This window comes from Podarcis bocagei (assembly GCF_964188305.1).
Source record: "Podarcis bocagei genome assembly, chromosome: 13".
Lineage (NCBI taxonomy): Eukaryota > Metazoa > Chordata > Lepidosauria > Squamata > Lacertidae > Podarcis > Podarcis bocagei.
Genome location: NC_138138.1, coordinates 34,384,059 through 34,412,045, shown reverse-complemented (window position 1 = coordinate 34,412,045; position 27,987 = coordinate 34,384,059). Strand labels below are relative to the sequence as shown.

At 39.5% G+C, this 27,987-nt stretch overlaps 1 protein-coding gene across 1 annotated transcript; it reads left to right on the top strand.

The window, feature by feature from the left end:
* Nucleotides 1-215: 215 nt before the first annotated feature.
* On the top strand, nt 216-27,603 carry LOC308571795 (vomeronasal type-2 receptor 26-like; the record flags this gene model as incomplete). The annotated part of the gene is made up of 9 exons (XM_081167419.1): nt 216-358; nt 2,125-2,416; nt 5,710-6,570; nt 8,286-8,516; nt 12,367-12,482; nt 14,113-14,404; nt 18,417-18,739; nt 22,625-22,811; nt 26,596-27,603. 9 exons carry the CDS (start codon nt 216-218, stop codon nt 27,601-27,603), a joined length of 3,453 nt encoding a protein of 1,150 aa, XP_081023545.1.
* Nucleotides 27,604-27,987: the final 384 nt, after the last annotated feature.

Genomic DNA, 27,987 nt, shown 5'->3' with positions numbered 1-27,987 from the left:
ATAAAGCTCCATGAGTTTCCTATTTGAGATGCAAGATCTTAAACTCCAAAATTAGGGTGCAGGGACATTGCAGGCTCGACACTGATAATTAAGTTACATCTGAAGACAGGGAGCAAGATCAATAGCAAAGATTAGTATTCAGGATGCCTGCATCAGTGGTATTGCATATGCTCCTACTGTCCCAAATATTGGCCACTTCTGTTGTTAAATATAGAATGCAGGATCCCTTTGATATTCTTCACAGGTATTATCAGCCTGGAGACATAATCTTTGGAAGCATTGGTTCTCAGAGCATAATCCTTTCCAGTCCAAAGGCTTTTGATGAACAACCTCCCCAGAAACTATCTGAAGAAGCAATGTAAGAAATACTTTTTTCTACAGTATACCTAGGATATTTTCTATTTTACAAGCTCCCAATACAGTAGAATTGGCAAATTTGTTCTGTAGCAGTGCATGAAAGATATATTTTCATTACTAAACCTTTTAGCATGATGTGTTAATGTATTTCTATGTTGACTCACACTCCAAAATGACAAGAAATTACAGCTGTTAAGGGACACAGCTTTAGCAAGCATGATATCTAGGCAATATTGATATGGTATGGTAATCCAGCTTTATTGCTACTTTGGAGTTGCATGACTGTCAGTGGCAGAAGGATGGACCCAAGTCTCAGATTCCCTGTTCATTGGAGTAGACACATGCTGCCTATTCAACTGATTCTCTCATGAAATTGAAGCTACCATTTAGCATTACAAGTTTTGAACTGGCAACTAATGTCATCCCTATAGAATGATAAAGTTGGAAGGGAAATTGAAAAGCATCTGGTCCAATCCTCTCCTTAGTGCATGATAGCCATAGTTGAAACATTCCTCCTTCCTCTTGCTATCAATCTTTCACACAGGTTTGGGCTAGCTTTCTCAAACTGAAGCAAATATCCTGTCCGGTTTTTTCATATTTCCCCATGGTTCAGAAGTAGCAAAATAAATGAGAAAAAGAGAGACATTTTAAGTACTTTTTCAGTTTATGGGACAGGAAATATTTAAGCTTAGAACTTGAATATAGAGTCTCAGTAGAACATACCCTGGAAATATTCCACATAGAGATAATGTGGTCGAGCAGATGCAGAAGGACACAGGAAATCAATTCAGAGAGGCCAATGCATCACAGATTAAAATACGAGTGCTGAAAAGACTTGTAAAGAGAAACTTTATGCAAGTGTTTATACATTAATGTCAGACGCCTCCAATGGGGTGAATTGGAGTACTTAGTCTTAGAAGACATCATTGATATAGTGGGCATAATGGAAAGCTAGTAGAATGGAAAGAGCCAGTGAGAAACAATTACCTCAGAATATAATCTCCATAGGAAGGAAAGAGAATGACAGAGTTGCTTTGTATAACAAAGAGATCACTGAGTCCAGTCAACTAGAAATCCCAGAACAGGGATATAGCTTAGTCCAGGTAGTTTAGTCTCAGTGATCTACACACTGGAAGTTTTCCAGATAGAGATAATGTGCTCTATGTTGTCCAAAAGCTGCAAAATGCTATGATTTGGTTTCAGGCAGGCACAGTTTGGTGACATTACTCCAATTCTGAAGGTGATAAAGGTAGGGACACAAAACATAGCATTTTCTGTTACAACACTTCTCAATAACATCATGCCAAGGATAATTTGATCCAGTCCTATATTTCTATGGCCATTAAATAGTTATATTATACTAATGTCTTTAGATGGCAATTGAAAATAAAACAAATAGGCATTTGAAAATAGAATTTTGTGATCCGTTTTGTTGTATTGCTGATAAGGTAGGGGAAAGAAGGCTAAATAACTAGATAAAATAATATAAATTATCATTATAATATAAATTATGAAGACTACAGCTCTGAACTCATTCTTGATCCAGGAGACATGGTACCTTACTTGTTGATGTATATTTGATATGCCAACATAATGCTGAGCACCTGAATAAATGATTAATTTATGAAGTACTGGACTCCAGTACTGTAATGTTCAAAACCAAAAACAATAAACAACTTAATAATAAGAAGAAATGTGCATGATGTAATAGAAATACTATCACAAAGTGTAGAAAATAAATATAACAAAATGCAAATCTTTTCATAGTGCAGTGACTAAGAACTACCAGCACATCTTGGCCTTGGTGTTTGCTATAAACGAGATCAATGAAAACCCTAAGATCCTACCAAATGTCACCCTGGGATTTCATATGTATGACATCTATTCCAATGCTGCATTCACCTATCATGCTACAATGAAACTTCTTTCAACAAGAGACAGATTTATCCCCAACTATAAATGTGACTTCCAAGATCATCTTCTTTCAGTCATTGGGGCACTTCACTCAGAAATGTCTCACCACATAGCTAATGTTTTGAGTATCTACAAGATTCCACAGGTAGGATGTGTGTGCGGAGTTTAGAAATGTATGGTCGTTTTTAACCATTTTTCTTTTTTACCACATGTGGCCTAATATTTGAGAGACAGGGAAAGGTACATTTCATGTAAACATGTAGACCTTACCATTTATATGAATGCCATATGCAGATATGTAGCATGCCATATGTAGTATAAACACCAACAACTGGGAAACACCCGCCTGCAAGTGCTCCAGTTGGAGAACAGCCTTTACCAAAGGTGTCATGGGTTTTGAAGATGCTTGAACTCAGAACGCAAGGGAGAAATGTGCTAAGAGGAAGGCATGCTTGGCACACCCTCGCCATGATCAACTCCCATCTGGAGACCAATGTCTCCACTGTGGAAGGACACGGGGATCCAGAATTGGTCTCCACAATCACTTACAGACCAACTGTTAAAACCGTGTTTATGGAAGACAATCTTACTTGGCTACGAGTGATCGAAGAAGAAGAAGAAGAAGAAGAAGAAGAAGAAGAAGAAGAAGAAGAAGAAGAAGAAGAAGAAGAAGAAGTAGAAGAAGAAATGCAGAGAAGGGAAAACAGTACTTATAAATAGTGGAGAAAAAGACAAAAATATTCTTTTAGGCCATATACATGTGAAGTTATTCAAAAGTGTTTAAAGTTCTTTAGGCCCATTAATTATTCTATTGTTCATTGTGAGGGACATTTCAAACATTCCTGGATCCAATTGCTATCCTTTTGCATTTGGATCTCACATTCTCCTTTATAAACTTTTAGAAGGAAGCCAGTGTGCTGTAGTAGTAAAGAGCGGTGGACTCGTAATCTGGGGGACCAGGTTCGCATCTCTGCTCCTCCACATGCAGCTGCTGGGTGACCTTGGGCTAGTCACACTTCTTTGAAACCTCTCAGCCCCACTCACCTCACAGAGTGTTTGTTGTGGGGGAGGAAGGGAAAGGAGAATGTTAGCTGCTTTGAGACTCCTTCGGGTAGTGATAAAGTGGGATATCAAATCCAAACTCTTCTTCTTCTGCTGCTGCTGCTGAGTAATTACAGTGCTCAGTACAATTCTGTTCTGGTTTGGGATCACAACTTTCACTGCCATAGCCCTACTCTTACAAAGAAGGACATTTTATTTAGTGACAAAGAAGAAATGTACAAATGTTAATAATAACCACAAGGGTAACACCTTGACCTCCAAATATGTAAGAATTGGTTTTATTACGCTTGGGTATATGTGATGTTATATACATTAATATCTATAGTGAACCTCATATAAGACCAATTACCTAATTGATCCACTGACCAGTCATTTTATTTTAAAAATTAAAAAATGGAAACCCGAGTATACCCAAAGGAGCGTCTCCACCCCCACTGTTCAGCCCAGACACTGAGTTCCTCATTCGAAGGTCTTCTGGCACCTTTTTCACTGCAAATAGTGACGTTAGAAGGAACCAGGCAGAGGGCCTTCTTGGCAGTGGTGCTTTCCCTGTGGAACGCCCTCCCATCAGATGTCAAGGAGATAAAGAACTACACAACTTTAAGAAGACATCTGAGGGCAGCCCTGTATTAGGAAGGTTTTAATGTTTGACATTTTATTTATTTTTTATATGTGCTGGAAGCCACAAAGAGTTGTTTATTGTTATTATCAGAAGGAACTACACATGACATCTAATTGGTGATGCATGCAAAATCTGGATAAGGGCCTCCTAGTTTCCCATTGTCCTGGTGTCTTGACTACTATTTGCCCACATTTGCTATTAAATAGAAAAAATGTAACCCATTTGAACGACGTAATCAAGTCATCCTATCCCCCCACCCATTTAGTAATGTAGTAAACTCATTCAGAACATTTTTCTAATCTAACCTGAAATGGGGAAGGGGCTCTTTAATCTAGCCACAAATCATTTCTCCTCCTTGATTATGATGGTACTCCTCCAGCCTATAAGAGTGAGGTCTAATGCAAGAGCAGCAGGAAGAACACAAAGTTTCCTGTTTCAACATTAAGAAAAAGAAGTATACAGTGGTACCCCGCAAGACGAACGCCTCGCAAGACGGAAAACCCGCTAGACGAAAGGGTTTTCCGTTTTGGAGGCGCTTCGCAAAACAAATTTCCCTATGGGCTTGCTTCGCAAGACGACAGCCCATAGGGAAATCTCCGGGACAGCGGGGAAGCGCAGCGCGTCTTCCCCACTGTCCTCGGACCTCCTCCCGCCGCCCGGCATCGGAACGAATCTCCGATGCCGGGCGGGGGGGGGGACGCCTCCTCCCGCCGCCCGGCATCGGAACGAATCTCCGATGCCGGGCGGGGGGGGGGGAACGCAAGACAACAGCCCATAGGGAAATCTCCGGGACAGCGGGGAAGCGCAGCGCGTCTTCGCCACTGTCCTCGGACCTCCTCCTGCCGCCCGGCTTCGGAACGAATCTCCGATGCCGGGCGGGGGGGAACGCCTCCTCCCGCCGCCCGGCATCGGAACGAAGCTCCGATGCCGGGCGGCGGGGCGGGAACTCCTCCTCCCGACGCCCGGCATCGGAACGAAGCTCCGATGCCGGGCGGGGGGGGACGCCTCCTCCCGCCGCCCGGCATCGGAACGAAGCTCCGATGCCGGGCGGGGGGGGGGCGGGGACACCTTCTCCCGCCGCCCAGCTTCGGATGGCTTTCCTGAAGATTTGGGGTGGGAGGAGGGTTTTCCTTCCCACCGCCAACATTCAGAATGCTGTTCTGAATGTTGGTGGTGGGGAGGAAAAACCCTCCTCCCACGCAAGCCCCGGGAACAGAGGGAAAGCGCTGCGTGCCTTCCCCTCTGTTCCCATACCTGTCCTGAAGGCTTGCGGTGGGGAGAAAAGCCCTTCTCCGCACCACCAGCCTGGCAAGCGGTTTCCCTAGGAACGCATTAATTGATTTTCAATGCATTCCTATGGGAAACCGTGCTTCGCAAGACAAAAAACTCGCAAGAAGAAAAAACTTGCGGAACGAATTAATTTCGTCATCGAGGCACCACTGTACCTGTTCATAGTCCCCAAATTATGACTTAAATCATGCCAGAATATAAAATTTCGTATCTCAAAACCAAGCAAATTAGTGTACTAACAGATTCATTAAAGAACAGTGGCTTTTGGAATGAAACAGTCTGCCCAGAACTGATAAGCCAATTGAAGCATACAGTGTACTTAAAATAAATAAATAAAGAAAAATACCTTTGTCTGAATTTAATCTATTTGAGATAGCATTGAAAGGAATGAATACCTGTTTTCTTTTAATATATAAAAAATATTTTTTGGTTTTCTACCCACACCACTTCCAATAAACTTTTAGCTTTTGTATGGTTCCACTCCTCGGAGGACATATATCACTGAATTCCTTTCATCCTATCGCATGGTCCCAAATGATAGCATTCCGTTCCTGGGGATTCTCCAGTTACTCATCCATTTCAAATGGATATGGATTGGATTCATTGCTGATGACAATGATAAAGTAGAAATGTTTCTGCAACACATGCTTCCCTTATTATCCCAGAGTGGCATATGTTTAGCCTTTGTAGAAACGTGTCCCCAAAATTTCAGCTTTGATGATGAGAATGGAGACATAATAAAAAAAGGAGCTGAAATGTTTGACAGAGTTATGAGCAGCACAGCCAATGCATTTGTCTGCTATGGAGAAGCAGATTCCATAATATTTTTGAGATGGGTGCTATATCTACCAGAAGTGGAAGATACAACACAAATGCCAAGAGGTATAGTCTGGATCCTGACAGCACAGATAGAGTTGAAATCATTTTCCTACCAACGCGATTGGGATATCCAAGCCTTCCATGGTGCTATATCTTTTTCAATCCACTCCAATGAGGTACAGGGATTCAGAGAATTTCTTCAGGGCAGAAACCCTCCCAGCACAGCAGATGATGGTTTTATCAGAGATTTCTGGGGACAGGCATTTGGCTGTGTTTTCCCAAGCTCTGCTTTGGATGATGTGGTGGGTGATATCTGTACTGGAGATGAGAGTTTGGAGAATCTTCCTGGACCTGTTTTTGAAATGAGCATGACTGGTCACAGCTACTGTATCTACAATGCTGTCTATGCAGTGGCCCATGCGCTGCATATGCTTTCATCCACACCCAAACACAGAACAATGGCAGAGGGAGAAAGAAAGAAACTTCAGAAGAATCAACCATGGCAGGTAGTGGCTGGCAATGTCATTTCCTTGCATTTTCTGTATTTGCCTACACTTTTCCTAGTGACCTATGCTATTCTCTAATCCAGATGAAGTTGTATACAGAAGAGTTAGTGATAATAGTCCTCACAGTGTCATGGACAACTCTCATAATAATTTCCTGGGTGCTGCTGTTCATAGGTTGTACATGGGATGTACATAGGGCAAGGACTAGGGATGGAAAACTAGGTATAGTGTTGTTGCAAAGAGTGTAAGTCAGGGATGGGGAAACTGGCACTCTATAAATTGTTGGATTCCAGCTTGTGAGATCCCTTACCATTAGTAGTGCTGGTTGCAGCTAATCTTATTTGAAGCCCAACAACATAAGCGAGCTGAAAATGGGAACTGTATAGCCCAATATACATTGGCCCCACAGCCAGAATGAAGAGTGGACAATAATAACTGGCAAGGTAAAGGTAAAGGTACCCCTGCCCGTACGGGCCAGTCTTGACAGACTCTAGGGTTGTGCGCCCATCTCACTCCGGAGACACTTCCGGGTCACGTGGCCAGCGTGACAAGCTGCATCTGGCGAGCCAGAGCAGCACACGGAAACGCTGTTTACCTTCCCGCCAGTAAGCGGTCCCTATTTATCTACTTGCACCCGGGGATGCTTTCGAATTGCTAGGTTGGCAGGTGCTGGGACCGAGCAGCAGGAGCACACCCCACCGTGGGGATTCGAACCACCAACTTTTCGATCGGCAAGCCTTAGGCGCTGAGGCTTTTACCCACAGCGCCACCCGCGTCCCTTCAATAATAAGTGGTAGAGAGGTTCATTTCATTCATTATATTTCTATGCCACTTTTTACTCACCATATCTTGTTATATTTACCTTCTCACAGTAAATGCCAAATAAACCAAACAGGTAAATAATAACTCAGGTCACTACAAGCCTATTCAAGTAAGAAAATGAACATGAAATGCCCAGTCAAAATGTACCCCAAAAAGTAGCATAAGGAAGCATTTGTGGAAGGCACTCCCTTTTAAGGACAGCTCGCTCCCCCAGCTACTCCCTCAGATGTTATGTGGTGAAGTCCTTAACTGTGTTTGCTTGGTTGTAAGTTGCAAAGGGCGTGGGTGGCGCTGTGGGTTAAACCACAGAGCCTAGGGCTTGCCGATCAGAAGGTCGGCGGTTTGAATCCCCGTGATGGGGTGAGCTCCCGTTGCTCAGTCCCTGCTCCTGCCAACCAAGCAGTTTGAAAGCACGTCAAAGTGCAAGTAGATAAATAGGTGCCGCTCCAGCGGGAAGCTAAACGGCGTTTCTGTGTGCTGCTCTGGTTCGCCATAAGCAGCTTAGTCATGCTGGCCACATGACCCGGAAGCTGTACGCCGGTTCCCTTGGCCAATAAAGCGAGATGAGCACCACAACCCCAGAGTCATCCACGACTGGACCTAATGGTCAGGGGTCCCTTTACCTTTAAGTTGCAAAGAAACCCATCTGGTCCTGTCTATGCTTTTTGGCGCATGGGTGAATTTGAAAATGTTCTATATTCCCTCTCTGCTTCTCTTAAAGTTTTTTTTTTTAATTTAATATTTTCCTTAACTTTGGAAAAGGTGATTTACTGCAATGAAAAAGTGTGGATTATTATATATGTGTTATTTACTATTTAAGAGAGAAAGGTTTGGCTTCTTGTTGTACATTAACACCATTTTATTAAATGTCAGTCTTTTCCTTTTCAATCTAGGTCCACCACTTTCTCAAACAAGTCTCATTTAATAACAGTGCTGGGGATGTGGTTTCCTTTGACCAGAATCGGGTATTAGTGGCAGGATTTGATATTGTAAACTGGGTCACATTCCCAAACAAATCTTTTGTTAGAGTGAAAGTTGGAAAGATTCATTTCAAAGCTCCAAGTGAAGACCAAGCAATCACCATTAAAGAAGATGCCATTGTGTGGCACAGATGTTTTAATGAGGTAGGATTTAAATACAATAGTTAATGAAGTAACCTCATTTTGAATTTTCACAGGGACACCAAATAAACTTTTCACATATGAAATGCTCTGTTGTGTATAGCCATTTGGTGCACAGAAACCCTTCTCTTTCCAGAAAGCAATTAAATGGCAATATTTTAAGACTTACAATACATGACACACAATGAGAAAGGGTATCATATAACTGCCTAGACAATGAATGGACTGTGTATCCCCATCACTGTGTAGTTCATGAGACGCAAGTCTTGATTACTGCAATACATTCTATTGGTCGTATCTTGGTGTCTAGCTTGGGTCTGGTTTTGACCTATAAATGGCTCACCTCAATACCTTCTTTCCCCATATAAACTGACCAAGACTGTGAGCATCATCTGAGGCCCTTCTTCATGTGCCTCATCCACAAGGGGTTGGAAAGTAGCAACATGAGAATGAGCATTTTCTGCAGTGGCTCCTCCCAGGGAGGTTTGTCTGGCACTTTCATCATACATCTTTAGGTTCCTCAATAAGGTTTCTCTTCAACAAGGCTGATTAACAGTCAGTGTTGTTTTAGATGTGGGAGGGTGGAGGTTATTGATTTATGTTGTTCTTCTTGTTTTCATTATGCACTTTGTGGTTTTATTCTGTACTTTTATGTTGTGAACTGTCCTCAGATCTTCAGATGAAAGACGGTATCCAATTCAATTAATAAATAAAGTAAGTTATATAAATAAATAGATGTATATCAATGGGTAACTTCCACACTGTAGGATATAATGAGAGGCAATTGTTGCACTTTACAATGTTCAATTTTTCTCCATATTCTATTTGAACCATGCTAAGCTTGCTTAACAAACAACTGGCATTAAAGTGACACAAACATTAACACCCTCTTATTTCCTTGATGCATTAGGCATATCCTATTTCTGTATGCACTGATTCCTGCTTTCCTGGTTATAGCAAGAAAAAGAAGGAAGTGGAGCCATTCTGCTGCTATGATTGCTTTCCATGTCCAGAAGGGAGGATATCTGATAAGAATGGTGAGAATGATTTTGTAGAGTACTATCAAAAATGTGTACATAATTCAGAGAAATATTATTTCCTCTTTTCTTCCAGACATGGCTGAATGTTTTCAATGCCAAGAAGATCATTATCCAAGCAAGCATAAAAATACATGCATTCCTAAGCTTGTAACCTTTTTGTCATATGAAGAACCTTTGGGGATCAGTTTAGCTACTGGTGCTCTTTCATGTTCTTTGATCATAGCTCTGGTGCTAGGCATTTTTGCAAAGCACTATGACACTCCCATTGTCAAAGCCAACAACCGTTCTCTCACCTACATTCTCCTCATCTCTCTTTTGCTCTGTTTCCTGTCTGCATTGCTATTCATTGGACGACCTGAGAAGGTAATGTGTCTCCTCCGACAAACTGCTTTTGCCATCATCTTCTCAGTGGCTGTATCTTGCATGCTGGCAAAAACCATGACTGTAGTTCTGGCTTTCATGGCCACCAAGCCAGGATCCAGGATGAGGAAGTGGGTGGGCAGAAAACTGTCCACCTCTGTTGTAATTTCTTGCTCCTTTATCCAAACAATGATTTGTATTATATGGTTGGCAATCTCTCCCCCATTCCCAAATCTTGACAAACATTCAACAATTAATGAAATTGTATTGGAATGTAATGAGGGTTCAAGTACCATGTTTTTCTGTGCTTTGGGCTACCTGGGTTTCCTGGCACTTGCCAGCTTCACAGTGGCTTTCCATGCCAGGAAGCTACCAGATAGTTTCAATGAAGCCAAGTTGATCACTTTCAGCATGTTAGGGTTTTGCAGTGTTTGGTTCTCCTTTGTTCCAACCTACCTGAGTTCCAAGGGGAAATATACAGTAGCTGTGCAGATCTTCTCAATCTTAGCCTCCAGTAGCGGGGTAATGGGCTGCATCTTTTTCCCAAAATGTTACATCATTGTAATAAGGCCTCATTTGAACAAAAGGGAACTACTAATCAGTAAAAATTTCAAATAATCAGGTATTGTAACAAAAGTTTTTGTCAATGCCTACATGGGCTGGATTTTCTGTTTGAATTATCCTAGCCTGGAACTGCACCATATTGCTGTTTCCTACACAATACGGTATCAAAAAAGAATTTGGGGAACTTCAACAGGAGGAGGAAGAAGAGGAAGAAAAAGAGGAGAAAGAAGAGGAGGATGAATGAATGAATGAAACCTGAAGTGGCCCGTGCAGAACTGTATAAAAATCTTAATATACTAGAATCAATCTTAAAGTGCTATATTGGACTATATATGGACTAAATAATAAGACTAAAAAAAAGAGTAATACACATATTGGCAAAACAATAAACGAGATATGTTCACACTTATGAACAGGGTAGAATGAATAGCCTAGGCAGCTTAAAATGGGGTGGGTGCCTTCCTACTTGCTTTTATGGGTTCAAAGTGTATAAAAAGCATGACAATCTTGTAGGGCAGGGGTGGGGAACATGTGACCCTATAGATGTTGTCAAACTATAACTTCTTTAACTTCTGGCCTTTGTCCATGCTGGCTAGGTCTAATGAAATATGAGGTCCAACATTTTCAGAAACCACAGAGGGAAGAGTCAGACTCAGAAACTGAACTAAGTGAATGAGGGACTGACTCTGCAGATGAGAGCTGGCTGACAGAGTCAAGAAAGGGCAGTTTGACCCCCCCCTTCCCAGGGAAGACTGTTAGCTTTCAAGAAGAGGAAGAGTTAGAAGGCAGCCAGAGCATTGCTAGGCAATCAGCAGAAAAGCAGAGATCTGAGACTGTGTCAAGTGGAAGTGGGGAGGGCAGAGGCCAGCCTCTCACTCCCCATTCTAGGAGTCTGGATAAGATAAGAGGGCAGCAGAAGGGAAAAAGGGGAAAGGCTGGAGTTTGGCATCCTTCCTGCTGTGGGAGGGGCAAAGATTTGGACTGACCAACTATTGTCAATGCTAGTAGGTGAGAAGCCATGCTCTGGATGTTTTTTTTGTTTTTTTTTTTTTTTGTTTTTTTTTTTTTGTAAATAAACATACATACATAAAACTGCCGGAGAGTCATTACTTCTTATTGGTGCTTGCTTACCTGCCTATTCCCCCCATTTTTCTGTTGCCCTACATTTTTCCCCAGAAAAAAAATATTAAAATGGAAAATTAAAAAGGTCCATTCCTTATCTTGTTCAGTCCCCCCCATACCTTCACATCTCTTGCTGTGATATTGTCTCTGAAAATGTTCCCAGAAACTGATCATTTTTGTTATGTGCATAGTCTAGTTAGGTTTCTCATGACTCAAAGAGTTAGGTCTTGATTTTTCTGCAGTGTTTTCTGGTGGAGTTTTATTTCCTGTTCATGTATTCTTTGTCATTCTACTAGAGATGTGGCAAACATGATTTCAGCAGCACTGTAATTAAATCTCAATTTTAGTCATTGATTGTCTGCCCTGTAATAATAATAAAACCCTATAATTAATCTTACCAAAACCTCTAGAAAGTTCTAGTGGTTGCTAGTGAAATGAATAGCTATGTCTATGAAGGATGTTATATAAAAGTGCCCCATGGAATTCTGAGTTGGAACTGAAGATTAGAGGGAGCTGTGACCCCACCAATCTGTTCTTTTATATAATTAAGCCCTTCTCAACATCTCTGCAAACATCTAACCTCATTTACTGCTGGCAAAAAGCTTGGAAACCAATCAAGGGATTCCTTGGGTTCATTTTCAGCAATGTGACTTCTTAAAAGGAAAACCTGAGGCAAAACTGAAGTTTGCAGCAGGATGCTTTTATTAGTGGCATTGGCACTGTTGCTGCTGCCACACACCATCAGTGATCATCTTCCAATTCTTCAGAAATATTATCAACCAGGAGACTTCATTGTTGGTGGAATTGTGTCACATTCACTTATCCTTTCAGAGCTGACTTCCTTCAAGCACCATCCCAATGAGGCAGTGATTGAAGAGTCTGTGTAAGTCCCCCCACAACATACTTCATACAATTGTGCAACTGCATGCTCCAAATTTTATTAATATCAGTTCAGTCTCGTGGATTATTTTAATTTATTTTTAAATCCTCAAAATACTTGCTTTGAATGTTGTCGAATCTTCTCCAAACTGTTTAGTTTCCAGTTGCAATGAAGTATTTTTTTTAGATAGTTTACAATATTGTCAGAACACTTTACTCGATATGCAGAAAGGCAGGAGCAAACGTTTACTGCACAGAGATAAACAACAACTACCTTCTCTGAATTAGTGTTTTCAGCCTCTTGTTGTTTGGGCATGTCATACACACTACATGTGACACCACAGACACACATATGATCTAGAGTCTATATTCTACCACACTATACATTGGAAATTTCTTTGGGGCAAAATGTATCCTTTTTAAAAAATAAAATATGATTTTGTTTTGACATTGAATTAAGGTTTAATGATAGGACACACTTCCTCTTTTATATTTATTATAATCCAGGGGACCTAAAACACCCCCAAGTCCTTCAGAAGATGTTCTTCAGATTAATGATGGACTAGTATGTCATGCATAAGGTTTTAAATCTAAAATTGTTACTTACTTGAAGAAGTACAATACTCACATATATTCAAGGCATTTTTCAATAACTGCTGTATATTAGATATGTTGGAATGGATAAATTTGTTAATATTCTCTCTCTCTATTCCTCATTTTTTTCCCCATCTTAAGTTTAGTTCTCCACATTTCCACTCATTTGTGTGTATTTTTTTTTTTAAAGAAAAGGGCCCTCATGAAAACTCATCAGTGCAAATTTTTCTTAACATACAGGTTTGTATGCAATTTCACTAAGAAACTCATTTTTGCAGACCAATTTCCCTTAATAAAATGCATTTGTGTCCATTATTTTCACTAATAAATGAATTTTAATGCACCCTTTACCCCTGTAGATTCATTTTTGAACACATTACTTGACTGAAGAAATGCACTGCAAAATTCTGAAAACTGCAGATCTTGGAGAATGATTTTGTTTTAGTTCACACAGCATGAATTTGGTACATTCAACTTTAAACGTGGATAAAATTTATTTTCATCCCTAGTAATATGAGCTCAAAAACACTTGTTCATGTATCTCTATTTATTGATGTAATTGTTACCATTTAAAAAATATCTTCAAAAGCAATATACATTTCACACTATAAAGGCTAATTCAGAATTCTTAATTCTTGGGCAGACTAAAAATAAAAAGTTTTTTGTGAATTTTGAATACTTTTAGAACTCATGTTAGAAATATGCTTCTCTGTAGACAGATAGAATAGTGGTCATTCATCATGGAAAACTTGGGAATGTAGCTGAAAGGATATACAGCTCATTCTGAAACTTTCTGCAGACTTCTAGGGATTATTATTAATTATAATATTTATTATATTTTTGTAACACCCTTCATCTATGTAACACAACCAATACACAAACAAATCTATAGAATGCATTTTTATTGCATGTAATAATAATATCAATCTGTTTGATATTGTATGGTGAAATGTGCATTGCATTTTGAATCAGGGCCTCCTGATCAAAAATAGCATGATTAGCATTTGACATAGTGACACCACATGCAACTCTCATTGCAGTGTACTGACTAAGAACTACCAACATGTCCTGGCCTTGGCATTTGCCGTAAAGCAAATCAACGAAAATAGCCACCTCCTACCCAATGTCACGTTGGGCTTCCATATCTACGACACCACTTTCAATACAAAGCAGACCTATCATGCCACCTTAAAACTTCTGAGCACAAGCAGAAGGCTTATCCCCAACTACAAATGTGACACCTGGAACAATCTGGTTGCAGTCATTGGGGGACTTGAATCTGAAACGTCTCTCCATATTGCTACCATTATACAGATCTATAATATTCCCCAGGTAGGCAGTGCACATATACACTTGAATTTAAGAAGTGTCTTGTTGTTGATCTATCGACAAGTATGGTTATGTGAGTAATCAGGGAGATCTTCATATCTTTTTGCAATCAATCGGGGACCACCACTATAAAAGTTCATATGAAGGCAATATACAAGGAGAATGGCTGGTTTGATACATGTATATGTAATAATCAGGCAGGTCTTGATATGGATTGAATTGAGGGCTACAACTTTACCTTAAACAATTTGTGAAATATTATACAAAGTGCTTTTGTTACTGTGCTCCTAATGTAAATTGCATGGTTTTTCTATGTTAAGGGATAAGGGCTCCTCCTCATGATCTGTTTATTTGGCATTCATCCTTTGGTTGCACAAGGCTTACTTGGTGGCTAGACTATAAAAGGTAAAGGGTAAAGGGACCCCTGATCATTAGGTCCAGTCGTGACCAACTCTGGGGTTGCGGAGCTCATCTCGCTTTATTGGCCAAGGGAGCCGGTGTACAGCTTCCGGGTCATGTGGCCAGCATGACTAAGCTGCTTCTGGCCAACCAGAGCAGCACACGGAAATGCCGTTTACCTTCCCGCCGAAGCGGTACCTATTAATCTACTTGCACTTTGACATGCTTTCGAACTGCTAGGTTGGCAGGAAGCTAGACTATATCCAGGCTTTATTGACCATTTGTTCTTATTTATTTTTGAGGTTGTTATGTTTTTGTTCTTAGAACCCTGAACAATTTGTTATCATCAGCAAGCATGGCCATTTCACTGTTCAACCCTAATTCCAGGTCTCAGTACTGATGAGGTCCCAATACTGATCCTTGGGGAAAACCACTTTTTTACATACTTCCATTATATATATATATATATAAAAACCTATCATTTTATCCCTACTCTGTGCCATCTGTACTTTGAGCAGTTACTAATCAAAATGAATACTTTTCATTTTATTTCATGACTGATAAACATAATCCAGAGACATTATTTATTTATTTATTTATTTATTTATTTATAGGCTTTTTGAAAGTTTAAGCACACAGTGTATCTTGGACAACCCAATACCATATACTTTTGGACACTCTGAAACAATTCTAAAAGGTGGTTAGATATGGGCTTTAAAAATGATGCATCTTATCCCGGGCTGCCCAGTTGTATTTAAATTATGGACCATTGTTTCTCAAGAAATGACCAAAATACTCAAATATCACATTCCAACTTCACCACAGATTTGTTTAATGAATCTATGGGATGATCAACTGAAAGGGTTTAACACTAAGGACATGAATGCTGGTGGTTGCCCCTAAATGGAAAACCTTAAAGGACTGGTAACTCTCATTGTGGTATAAAAATATGTGGAGTTTAGCACTAGCTGAAAAAATGGAAAATCATAAATTATGTGTTGCCAAAGGCTTGGGGCATCCTGAAAAATGTTAGGAGGGATTTTATTATATATAAAACAGATACAGAAACACAGGGCTCCCTCTCCATGGTACAATGCGATATTTGACTTTCTTAATGGTATAAACTACTCTACTTACCTGTTTTAAGTCTCCCCCCCCTTTTTTTTTGCTTCTTTGTGAGAGTGTTTGTACTTCTGTAATTTTTATTGTATTGCTTTGTTTGACTTACTTAGAAAAGGCTAGTTAGATTGGACTCAATCTTACAGAAGACATGTTGTTTTTCTTCAGCATGATTTCTTCTATATGTTTGGTGATTTGGGGTAATTCTGCTTTTCATACTCCTTTCCACCAGTTCTCCCAAAACAGACTTTAAGTTAAGCAGCCTATAATTTCTTGGATCTGCAGCTACAGATCACTTTTTAAAGAACTGATGTTACACTGGCTATTTTACAACCACAGGTACAGAATGGAGGCTGATTTTAGGGACAAATTACATATGTTGCTATATATTGTTTTCACATGAATATATGATTCCCGCCTCCTAATATAAGCTGCATTTTTTTTGGGGGGGGGAATACTGCACAGCCTAACTGTGACTTTTTCAACATATGATGAATTTGAAGAGATTATTAGGATCGTTCTAACAATATTTAGTTTGCACATAATTTATCCAAAAGGGAACATGAATTTGGAGGTTGCTTCTGAATAGAAATGTTTGACTTCATTAAGTCCCGGCACCGAGGAGGATAAAATTAGATGTTCAAAAGCACAGCGAGGTAATGAAAGGAAATAAAATCCAAAGGAAGGGGGAGAGCCAGCAACAAAGGCTTTTAGTTAAGAGATTTCTTTGAGCCCCGATAAGAGCGTCTTACCTCGGCGCCATCTTGTTTCGAGCCCCCCATTCTGTATACAGCACCAAAGGATGTCGAGAGACAAAATATTATGGCAGCTGTAAACAAAATTTGCTCCCCCATATTCTATGATTTAAATATCTTAGATAGCAGAGCCAATTACGTCACTAAATTAATAATCCCAGTCCAACGTAGGGCTTTTATGCTGGCCCGGTTGAATGTTTTTCCCTCAGCATTTGTCTGGGGAAGATATCAAAACATCCCTAGAAACAAGAGATTCTGCAGATGCTCTATGAATGTCCCGGACACTGTAGAGCATATTCTCTTTCATTGCCCGCTGTACAGTACGCTCCGTCAACGCGTGCTGTCCCCTCTTTTGGGCGGTCTGGAACCCCAGCAAGGTGAATGTGTGGCATTCTGCCTATCCGACGTTGACCAAAGGGTAACGGCGGGGGTAGCCGAGTTTTTGGTAGCAGTCCTCCAAGGAGCAGGTTAACAAGGAAAACCACTGATTCTATATGTATATATATATATATATATATATGTAGCCAACTGCTGCCTTTTTATATATATTCCAAGGCTTTTACATGTTATTTTCTCTCCTATGGTTTTATTTGCATAATGCCTAATAAAGGTTTGATTGAAAAAAGAAATGTTTGAGAAATGTTGGGGAAATTTCAGTGAATCAGATCAGCAAAAAGTATTGCACATGTGTGCGTGTGTGTGCACATTTCTAATAAATAAATAAAGATAGATTGTAAATATTTCATAAACAAAAAGATTCACAATTGCAATACAGTTGATAAAATGGCATAAGAAGACATATGTACTAAGTATACTCTCATTCAAAATAGATACCATGTACTAATCAACACCTTCATGTCCCCCAAAGGATAAATTGTTAATTATTTATTGTTCTTTAGTGTTTGATGAACTTATTTATTTATATCATGAAATTTATGGGGTACTTGATTGATTTTCGAAAGTAGTTAGCAAAATTTTCATTCAATCTAATGCCTCCCTCACTTAATCATTATCTTTATAAACTATGAAGATTGTCAGCTATTTCAGTGATTATGCAGGTGCTCTATCAAGATATAGGTGTTACCTCCACAACTACAAACCCCTGTGGCAACAAATTAGCAATGACCTGAGGAGATGGAACAATACTATCTTCACTGTCTTAGATAAGCTAGCCATGATCAAAATGATCACCCTTCCAAAATGAACCTATCTCCCCCGTCTTTTTTCTTCTTCCCCAACCTTATTCTGTATACAGCACCAATGTCTCACATCATATGTATCTGATATATAGACTTTACAACCCAAGAAAAGAGACAATGCACATACTTTTGTAAACTAATAAAATCTTTAATATATTTTTTTAAAGAAGAGATACAGGTGTTCTAAGCAATCACTGATTATTACAAGGTTATTATTATTGTTGTACTTGCATTTTGCCTAACAAGTCACCAGTCCTGGGTGGGAAGCATTAGCGTTACTTTAATTTGGTTTCAAACCAGGGTAATCACTTCCAACATTCACTCTGGGGACTTCTGGGCAAGAAAAGAAAATAATTTTTCAAAATATCACCCAGCAGCATTTCATAGCATTCAGTATAGGTTTAATCAATTTTAGTTAATATTAACATTAAGACATTTAGAAGTCTACTCCTATCTTGCTTTAATAAACTTTGACAATTTTATTTCATTCTAAAAATCCATGTCTCTTTCTTTGCCTCTTCTCTGCCCTGATTTGAAATGTAGGTGACCTACGGCTCTGCTCCAGATATGAGTGATGAATTCAAGGGGCTTTCCTTCTACCAGATGGTCCCAAATGAAAACTTTCAGTACAGAGGAATTCTGAAGTTACTTTTGCATTTCAGGTGGACATGGGTAGGAATCATTACTGTGGAAGATGACAATGGAGAAAGATTTGAGCAGACAATGCTTCCCATGCTTTGGAAGAATGGCATCTGTTTCGACTTTATTAAAAAAATTCCCAAAATGACTTATTTCAATGATTATTTTAACTTGATGCAGCTGATGTGGAAAACATTTGACATTGTAATGGAGAGTAAAGCCAACACGTTGGTTTTTCATGGAGAAATTGAGTCTCTTATATATATGAGATGGATGGGAAAATTTTCAGAGATGGGATACATGACAGTGAGGCCAAAGGGAAAAGTGTGGGTTATGACAGCACAGATGGATTTCATCTCATTTTATTTCCAAAGGAGTTGGGATATCCATATCATCCATGGTGCCTTATCTTTCACAGTGCACACAAATGAACCCCAAGGCTTCCAGCAATTTCTTCTGAGTAGAAGTCCTCTGTTGACAAAAGAAGATGGTTTCATCATGGACTTCTGGGAACAGGCATTCCTCTGTCATTTCTCAGTGTTGAAGAAGATGTTTGATGAAACGTGCACTGGGGAGGAGAGGCTGGAGAGCCTCCCTGATCCTGTTTTTGAAATGAGCATAACTGGCCACAGCTACAGTATCTACAATGCTGTCTATGCTGTGACCCATGCACTGCATGCCATGCTTTCATTCAAGTCAAAACATAGAGTTATCATGGACAGAGATAAAGAGAAGTTTCTGAATCAACAGCCTTGGCAGGTAATGTTTTGAGTTAATTCTTGCAGGATATTTTCATATTTCACTGCTTTGTGAAAATATTCATAGCCACAAATTTTAGGACTTGTGTTTCAAACAGTGTGTGTGTGTGTGTGTGTGTGTGTGTGTGTGTGTGTTTATAGACAGATTGATAGATATGTAGAGGTAAACAGTTATCATAGCTGATGTTGGCCCCACACATTAAAATGGATTTTGTTATGTAATAAATACCTGCACCTTTAAGACCCTATGCACCTCTGAACGATTTTCTCCCAAATATTGGGATATTTTAGCTTCTCTTGATCCACCATTTCCAGCCCAAATTCCAGACAGTTGTGCTAAATTGGACAGAATGTCTGCTAATTCTATGGAGAGGAGACTTCTGGGTCTGTTGCAGGCAATGGCGGATGGCAGAAATTGCTCATTCCGAATGATCTGCTTGCTGTGAGGAGAAAAGAAGGTTGTGAAGACAATGCACCTTCTCGAAAAATCCCCCCAAAACCCAAAGTAAAACCTTTGGGTTCCAGAGGGTCCTGCAGTGTCAGTGAACACTCTCATAGAGTTTTCAAAGCTCCAGAGGGAGCTGAAAGGGCTCCATGATTGAGCGCAGACACACATCAAGAACAAGACCACACAGCAAGAAGCCTCGAGATCTGTCATCAAAACAGCAGCCTCTCTACAATAAAAGGATCAGGAACCAAATTGAAAGGTAAAAAATATATGAATTTTTGATTATGAGATAATTGGGGACACATAAGGGAGGAAAAAAGGAGGTCCCCGCCTGGACACAGGTACAGAATTGCATAAAATAAAATCTGCAGGGAAAATAAAGAATAAATATATACCGATTAATGTCTTAGAACACAAGCATACCAGTAAATGAACTGAGTTAAGACTGTAAAAAGTTGAGAACTGGATGCTTTTTTAAATTTTATTTTTGAGAGTATCTTCCAGCAGCTCCACCAATTTGCAAATGGACTTAAGTTATTTTGAGTAGTAGGAAGAACAAAAGAGGGCCTGGCTTTTATGATTTATAGAACTGAGTTTTATGAAGATTTTTTTTCTATATATATCTGGGGGGGATCTTCATAAACCTCAGTTCTTAGCAGGCCTACTCAGAATTAAATATATCTATTTTTTATTAAATTTTCTGTTTTACAATCTAAAATGCTCATTTAAACTTCCTTAAATTATCATTGACTTCCCTTCTTCTCTTTCCATGGTTCTTTTGTATATCATAAATCCCTGCATATTTTACAAAAACTAAACCATTCAGTATTCCATTATTACATCCATCAAAATTTATTCACACTGTTTTCAAGTGTATGTATGTTCTTGCTCTCTTATTCTATATGTTAAGTCTGCAAGCTGCACATATTCTATCAGCTTAAGTTGCCATTCTTCTTTAGTCGCCATTTTGGGGCTAACAAAACACAGGACACAGTAGTGGCATACATAAATAACCTTTTTTGACACCTGGGAATTTCCGTCCGAATTATCCCCAACAAAAAGGACTCTGTTTTTTCCCCGGAAAGGTACTTTTAAACATTTTTTCCAGTTCATTATGGATTATTTCCCAATACTCTTTTACCCTTTTACAAGTCCACCACATGTGAAATGTCCCCTCAACCTCATTGCATCTCCAGCACTTATCTGATTCAGTCTTATACATCTTAGCAGGCCCACTCGGAGTTAAATGCCATCTGTAAATCGTTTTCAAGTAGTTCTCCTTCAAAGAATAACGTGCTGTAAATTTCAAATTGCTTTTCCAAAGTTTTTCCCAGAGGCTAAAATCTATATTATGTCCTTTATCTATTGTCGAGTGTGTCATAGCAGCTTTGACAAGCTCATCTTTTTTTCTTTTCCTTTGTTTTCCTTTTCTGTGTGATTCAAAAGAGATAGATATTGTGTATAGGTTTTAGAACTTTAATATTGGGAAGTGCTGGGATTATTTTCAAAAGCGTGAAAAAAAATATTTTTTTGGGGGGGGGACTGACACTAAATAAAGTTTCTGAAGTTGTTGTTTTTCTTTTTGGCAGATACATTTGGTTTTGGTTTTTCCTTTTTTTGGATTTGTGTGGGTTTTGATTATATGGCTTTGTGAACTATCACTAAAAGATGGGTTAATTGGTGGGCTAGTTGAAGAGGCTGTGGAAGGAAGGAGAGTTTTATTGGTGAAACATTTTAATCTTACCTACATGTGGTGGTCTTGCAATAAGGTTAAAGCTTACTGGGAAATGATAACTAATGTACTGAAAAAGATGCTTAAGATGACACTTATTTTTTAAAAAGAAGTTTTTCTTTTGGGAACTATGGGATCAGAACTACCTAAACTGTATAGAAATTTATTAAGACACATAACATGAGTATTATGGGGTATCAGCACTTTTTGTCATGCCCATGATACTGTCTTATGGCAGTCTACTCTGAAAGCTCTACTCTTGAAACATTAGAAATTCTAAGTAGACTATTCCAGCAGTCACATTGAAGAAGTGATGTTTGAACTGGTGGATTATGTCATGTCTGGGTGAATAATCATAGCCACAAAATAGCATGGTCTTCCAATTCATGTACTTTTTCTCCTACATGGCTGCCATTGCTCCATTGTTGTGAGTTAATATTTAATAAATGACCTGGGTCTCTAGGAAATAATGGGACTTTGTTCTCTGGAAGGCCTAGAGGCCAGGTAATAAGTACCAAAGTTTCAACAAAGCACAGGTAATGGGGAACACAGAGGTGACTATTTTAATTTACTGTATCTTATTCCATGATTCTGATTATGATTAGCATTTCATTTGTAAGTTGTTTATGTATATTATAAATCTTAATATTTCTGTCCTGTGCCTGTGAGGAAGATAACATAAATTCTATGTAGTTCTCCCCAGAAGGTCATACTAATTATGTGTACCCTATAGGCATGTCAAACTTCTAAGCAAACCCTCTCTCAGGAAAATTGATTGGAGATGTTTTCCAGAAATAAGGTGTGTGGCAAATTCAAGCCCAATAGCAATGGTGTATGAAGAGAAGCTTAAGAATTGGCTTCCATGGCAGGTAACGATTTCAGATAATTTATCTGGGATCTTTCAGTATAGCAAGAGGACCTAGTAGAAATAGGAAGTGGGTCCCTCCACAGTATGTTCACTTGTCTTTCCAGAAATGCTACAATACTTGTGTGTGTGTGTGTGTGTGTGTGTGTGTGTGTGTGTGTGTGTGTGTGTATTTGGGTGGAATTCCTAGAACTCCCGGAATTAGTTTGTTCCAACTTATTACATTTCTGCATTTCTCTTCTTCTGCACCATTCCCCCCCCCACCCCCCAGCTCCACCACTTTTTACGGAGTATTTCGTTTAACAACAGTGCTGGGGACAAAATTTCCTTTGATCACAATGGGGCCCTGGAAGCTGGATTTGACATTGTCAACTGGATCACATTTCCAAATCAATCCTTCCTCAGAGTGAAAGTTGGAAAAGTGAATCTCCAGACTCCCGTAAAAGAATTCACTATTAATGAGTCTACTATTACATGGCACATTGGATTTAACCAGGTATGATTTGAGGTTTGATCAGAGTTTTTCATGAGCAGAGGATTTCCCCCACTTCTGCTACTGTGAAGTGCTGTAAACAGGCTGAATGCAGTTCAGGAGAGTGAGAGACTTCATAGTGCACCTTTGTTCTCCCTCACACAAATGTTTATACACAGGGCTCTAAATGCTCAGATAGGGATATACTTTACTACTATTTGAATTTGAGTACAACCATCTGCAGTGCTTTTTTCAAGAAAAAAAGTGCTGGTACTCTTTAACCACCCAACAGAGCTATCCAGGCTGATCACCATGAAGTTCTTACAGTAAGTGCCACACTTTTAACATTGGGGTGGAGGAAGGTGCCAGTACTGTGTGACCTTGACTACTCCCAGAAAAAAAACACTGGCCCTCCCTCCTTCAATACTATGAAGTCATGTTTTCCCACCCAAAGAGTGGTTGAGGGTGCTTCTGCTCAACATGGCCATATATATCCAATAGATGTAAAGAGGTGATCACATTTACAGGGATGCTACCACCCACCCACTTCAATCTCACTTACCCTTGTAGGGGGCTAAATTGGTTTTTAAAGGTTGGCCCTGATTACCTATTGATTGTTGTTGTTGCTGCTGCTGCTGCTGCTGTTGATATTGTTATCATTCCAATCCATACATATGTTTATATCAAGGGTTTACTGCTACCGTTTACTACTGCTTTATTGTTTGCTTTAAGGATTTGATTATTTGGTGATTCCTTGTCAATATATCTTAAGTAGCTGAGGTAAGCACATTCAGGAAGCTTTGAGTGGGTTGTAACTGACTCTCCTCTCATTAACTGTCTAAAATTAGAGAGGAAATATTGTTTATAAGTATTTTAGTAACAAGAAGTCAAGAAGAGACTGTGAAATTAACCTTCAAATATATATTAAAAAAATTACAAAGAGGTTACATATGAAACAGCATGTATGTGGTGGTGGTGGGGGATGTGATGGCCAAAACGGTCATGCATATTTTCATCTAATATAAATATAATCTTTATATGGTGTTATACCACTGTGTCTGTATCCTTTGCACACTGATAAAACAATCCAAGAGAAAGAGGGAGAGAATATATGCAAACTAAGGGATTACATTTACAGTTAGGTCAACATGTGCCTCCGTTCTCATTGTGACTATACCATAACAGCTACATCAATTTTGTTGTTATGGGAAAACAGAATGGAAAGAATGGAAAGAACACTAAAGCAAACTGTTCTTGCTTCAATCTCAGAATTAGTTTTAGCAATTATCCTAATATATCCAAATTATGAGGAATGGAATACAGGTCAGAGTGAACCTGGGGGAAAAAATGAATGAATGAATGAAGCTCAAGATTTCTCTCATTCCCTTCTTTGATAATATTTTGGGCCAAGGTCCAGTGTGTATATGAAACTAGAGGTAGATTTCATTCATATTGCCTACAATACTTAGTAAAGATTCAAATAACAAAGGTTTTCTAAAATCTCAATGCCTACTGTTGAACTACAGATTTACCGAGAAAATACAACTTCCTGCTGCTTATATTCTAAATGGTAACATCATTTTATTTATTTCTGGGTCAGACATTGCCTATTTCTGTGTGTACAGACAGTTGCCATTCTGGTTATCACAAAAAAAGAATAGAAGGGGTGCCATTTTGCTGCCATGATTGCGTCCCATGTCCAGAAGGGAAGATTTCTAACCAGAAAGGTAAGGAGTATATGGACCTCATATGTTAGCTGTTTGCTCGTTTGTTTGTTGGATTCAATTTATGAATTGCTTCTCATAAAATATCAATAGTAAAATCAATTAAGAATAATCCCACATATAAAAGTCATTTTTTGAAATCTCATTGGAAAAACAATTTCAGGGTGAATCTCAGCAATATACAAAATGCAATTTGAAGGCATGTAGGGGTTGATAGGAAACTCGCTGACAAGCGATGACAAGAGATGAATAAGACTGGTTTCATATATTCAAAATGCCCCTATTCTGATTTGGCATCTTTCCCAGTCAGATATGGAAGACCTAAGTGCACCATGAGTACTGATTGGTTCAGCAATGCTTGGGTACAGCATTGTGGCTAAGAAATGAAATATCCTCCCATTCATTTTGTTGCTGTTAAATGATTTTTATTAATTTTCAATTACCAAAATGCAATATGTTCCATATTATATTAATATTAAATAGCAATATCAATTCAAATACAAATCAATTACTTAGCCAATTATAATTTTTGTGTGGCTTCCCACATGCTGTACTTCAAGGTCTGATTCCGTTTAATTCTGCCTCCAGACTATTGCTCAAACCAAATACAATCCATTCTTGATAAAATCCCTTATACCACAGCTACAATAATTAACTCCAATTTACATTAACACATATAGTAATTTGTAAATTCGCAAGTGAAGTTCTCCTTTCTTCTTACTGTGTGAGGTTTTAATTTCCATCAATTGTTCCTGTATTTCTTTATCAAATATTATGTCCATATTAATTATTCCTGATCTCCTTTGTGTCTTACAGCTCTGTTGACTCAGAGTTACTCTGGAGAGGTCTTTCTCTTTGTTCCCAACTCTTATGTTGCAGCTGTAAAATTCCATTTTCAATTTCAAGCAGGGAGTCACCCAACGTCCTGCCAAAGCCCTGGCAGACCTCCAAGTTCTCCCCTCCACATCCAGTCGAAGCAATTAATTATAATTATCCGTAGAAGAATTATCTAGTTCCCCACCAGAGCCCCAGCAAGTCCTCAAAGTCCAGTCCCTCCTCCCCTCAATGAGGTGGCAAGTAAAAGAATTAACTCTGCAGAGGCTCCAAGCCCTTTTTATAATGATTCCAAACGTAATACAGTATTTTCCTCAAACAGTCCCGTATGTCATTAGAATCAATATCCGTATTCCCATCTCCTTTCTTCTTCACTTGCTTTGAAGAACAAAGTTTTTTGACATTGTCAGGGGGGTTGCTGAGTCATTTATGTAAGAAAGTATTTATAATAAAGTGATTGGCTCCCCCACAACACATACCGTCTTGTTGCTCGAATGAAGTCATCTTCCAATTTAAATCTGTACAACCTTGTAGCTGTTTCAATTTGGCAGTCCTTAATCTTGTCCCATCATTAGCAGCACGTGTCTGTGCATTAATCCTAATTAATCTCTTAATGAACAGAAGAATCGCTGCTCTTAATGGTGGCATTGGAGAGTGACCAAGAAGCGAAGTGCTTTTGCACTCAGAGTCTCCCTGCCACTCACCTCCATGTCAGAGCAAAAGGCAGGTAATGAGATGATCTGAGTAAAGCTCACATCCCCTGTTCCCTGGGGGGAGTTTGCAAGGGCAATTACCCTCAAATCATCCTTGTTTCATCTTTGCCAATGGTCTCCGCTATCGTGAGAGCTTGTCCACTAAGGCAGCCGGAAGTCGGGACTCAAAATTCTTAAAACATTTCAAAGATGGGCCTCTCTCTCTCTCTCTCTCTCTCTCTCTCTCTCTCTCTCTCTCTCTCTCTCTCTCACACACACACACACACACACACACACACACACACACATTTGCTACTGCAATGGCATTTCAGGACACTTTCACCCCATGATACAACTGATGAAATATTTCCACTCCCCTTTGCATCGGCTAATGGGACAACTTTAAGCCCATGGCATGGGCAAGATACCAGGCAAAACATGAGCCCAGTATTTTGCTGCAGCCTATGGGCCCCTGTGCTGCCAGGAAAAGGTATTGGACATGGAACAAGGCTTCCCCAAACCTGTGTTATAGGATAGAAACATTCTGCTTTCACATAGGCAGCAAAAGGGCCAGCCATTCGGATTGCAATTCCAATTGAGGATCAGGAAATGTTTGGGAAGACTGACAGGGAATATTGTTTTTCAGACATGAACGACTGTTTCTGGTGCCCAGAAGATCGTCACCCAAATGAAGATCAGGATTTTTGCACTCCCAAAGCTGTAAGCTTCCTGGCTTTTGAAGAGCCCTTGGGAATCAGCTTAGTCACTGGTGCTCTTTCATGTTCCTTGATCATAGCTCTTGTGCTCGTGGCATTTATGAAGTATCATGACACTCCTATTGTCAAAGCTAACAACAGGAATCTTACCTACCTTCTCCTTCTCTCACTCCTGCTCTGCCCCCTCTGTGTATTGCTCTTCATTGGCAGACCTTGGATACTGGGGTGTCTATTCCGACAAACTGCCTTTGGCATCATCTTCTCCATGGCTGTTTCTTCTGTACTGGCAAAATCTGTCACTGTGGTTCTGGCTTTCATGGCCACCAAGCCTGGTTCTAAAATGAGGAAATGGGTGGGGAAAAGACTAGCTAGCACCATTGTTCTTTCCTGCTCCCTTATGCAAGCAGGTATTTGTGCTATATGGCTGGCAACCTCTCCCCCATTCCCAGATGTTGACATGCATTCTGTGACTGAGGAAATTATACTAGAATGCAATGAAGGGTCTGTGACTATGTTTTACTGTGTCTTGGGGTACTTGGGTTTCCTGGCCATTGTTAGCTTCACTGTGGCTTTCTTCGCCAGGAAGTTGCCTGACAGTTTCAACGAAGCCAAGTTTATCACATTTAGTATGTTGATATTTTGCAGTGTCTGGTTATCTTTTGTCCCAACCTACCTGAGCACCAAGGGAAAATACATGGTGGCTGTGGAAATTTTTTCCATCTTATCATCCAGTTTTGGCTTGCTGGGTTGTATATTTTTCCCGAAATGCTACATTATTGTGCTGAGGCCTGAGCTGAACAATAGGGAGCAACTCCTCAGGAAAAAAACTGAATACAATATAATTTTCTAGCAATACAAAGTATGTGTGTGACCTTTGTTTCTGACCTAAATGCTGAAGCCATTCTGAAGAGACAACTGTGATGGTTTATAAACTCAATTTTAAATAATAATAATAATTCCACCCAACTCTAATCTGAAATTCAGACAGCATTTTACTTTGGATGACTTTTGGGGAGACTGAAAATAGACCACCTCTTCTTTCCATACTTCTCCTATATAACCTTTTGCTATTTTAAGCCACTGGGCTGTGCCCCAATGTCCTCATCCCTTCTCTCAAATTTTAAGATGAGGAAGACTTTCATTCCCTGTTCTCCCCTGAACTTTTTTATCACCTCATCACATTTACTTGGCTTGCAAATGATTTCTGATGTTGAGCTAGCAGGGGAGCCAAGTG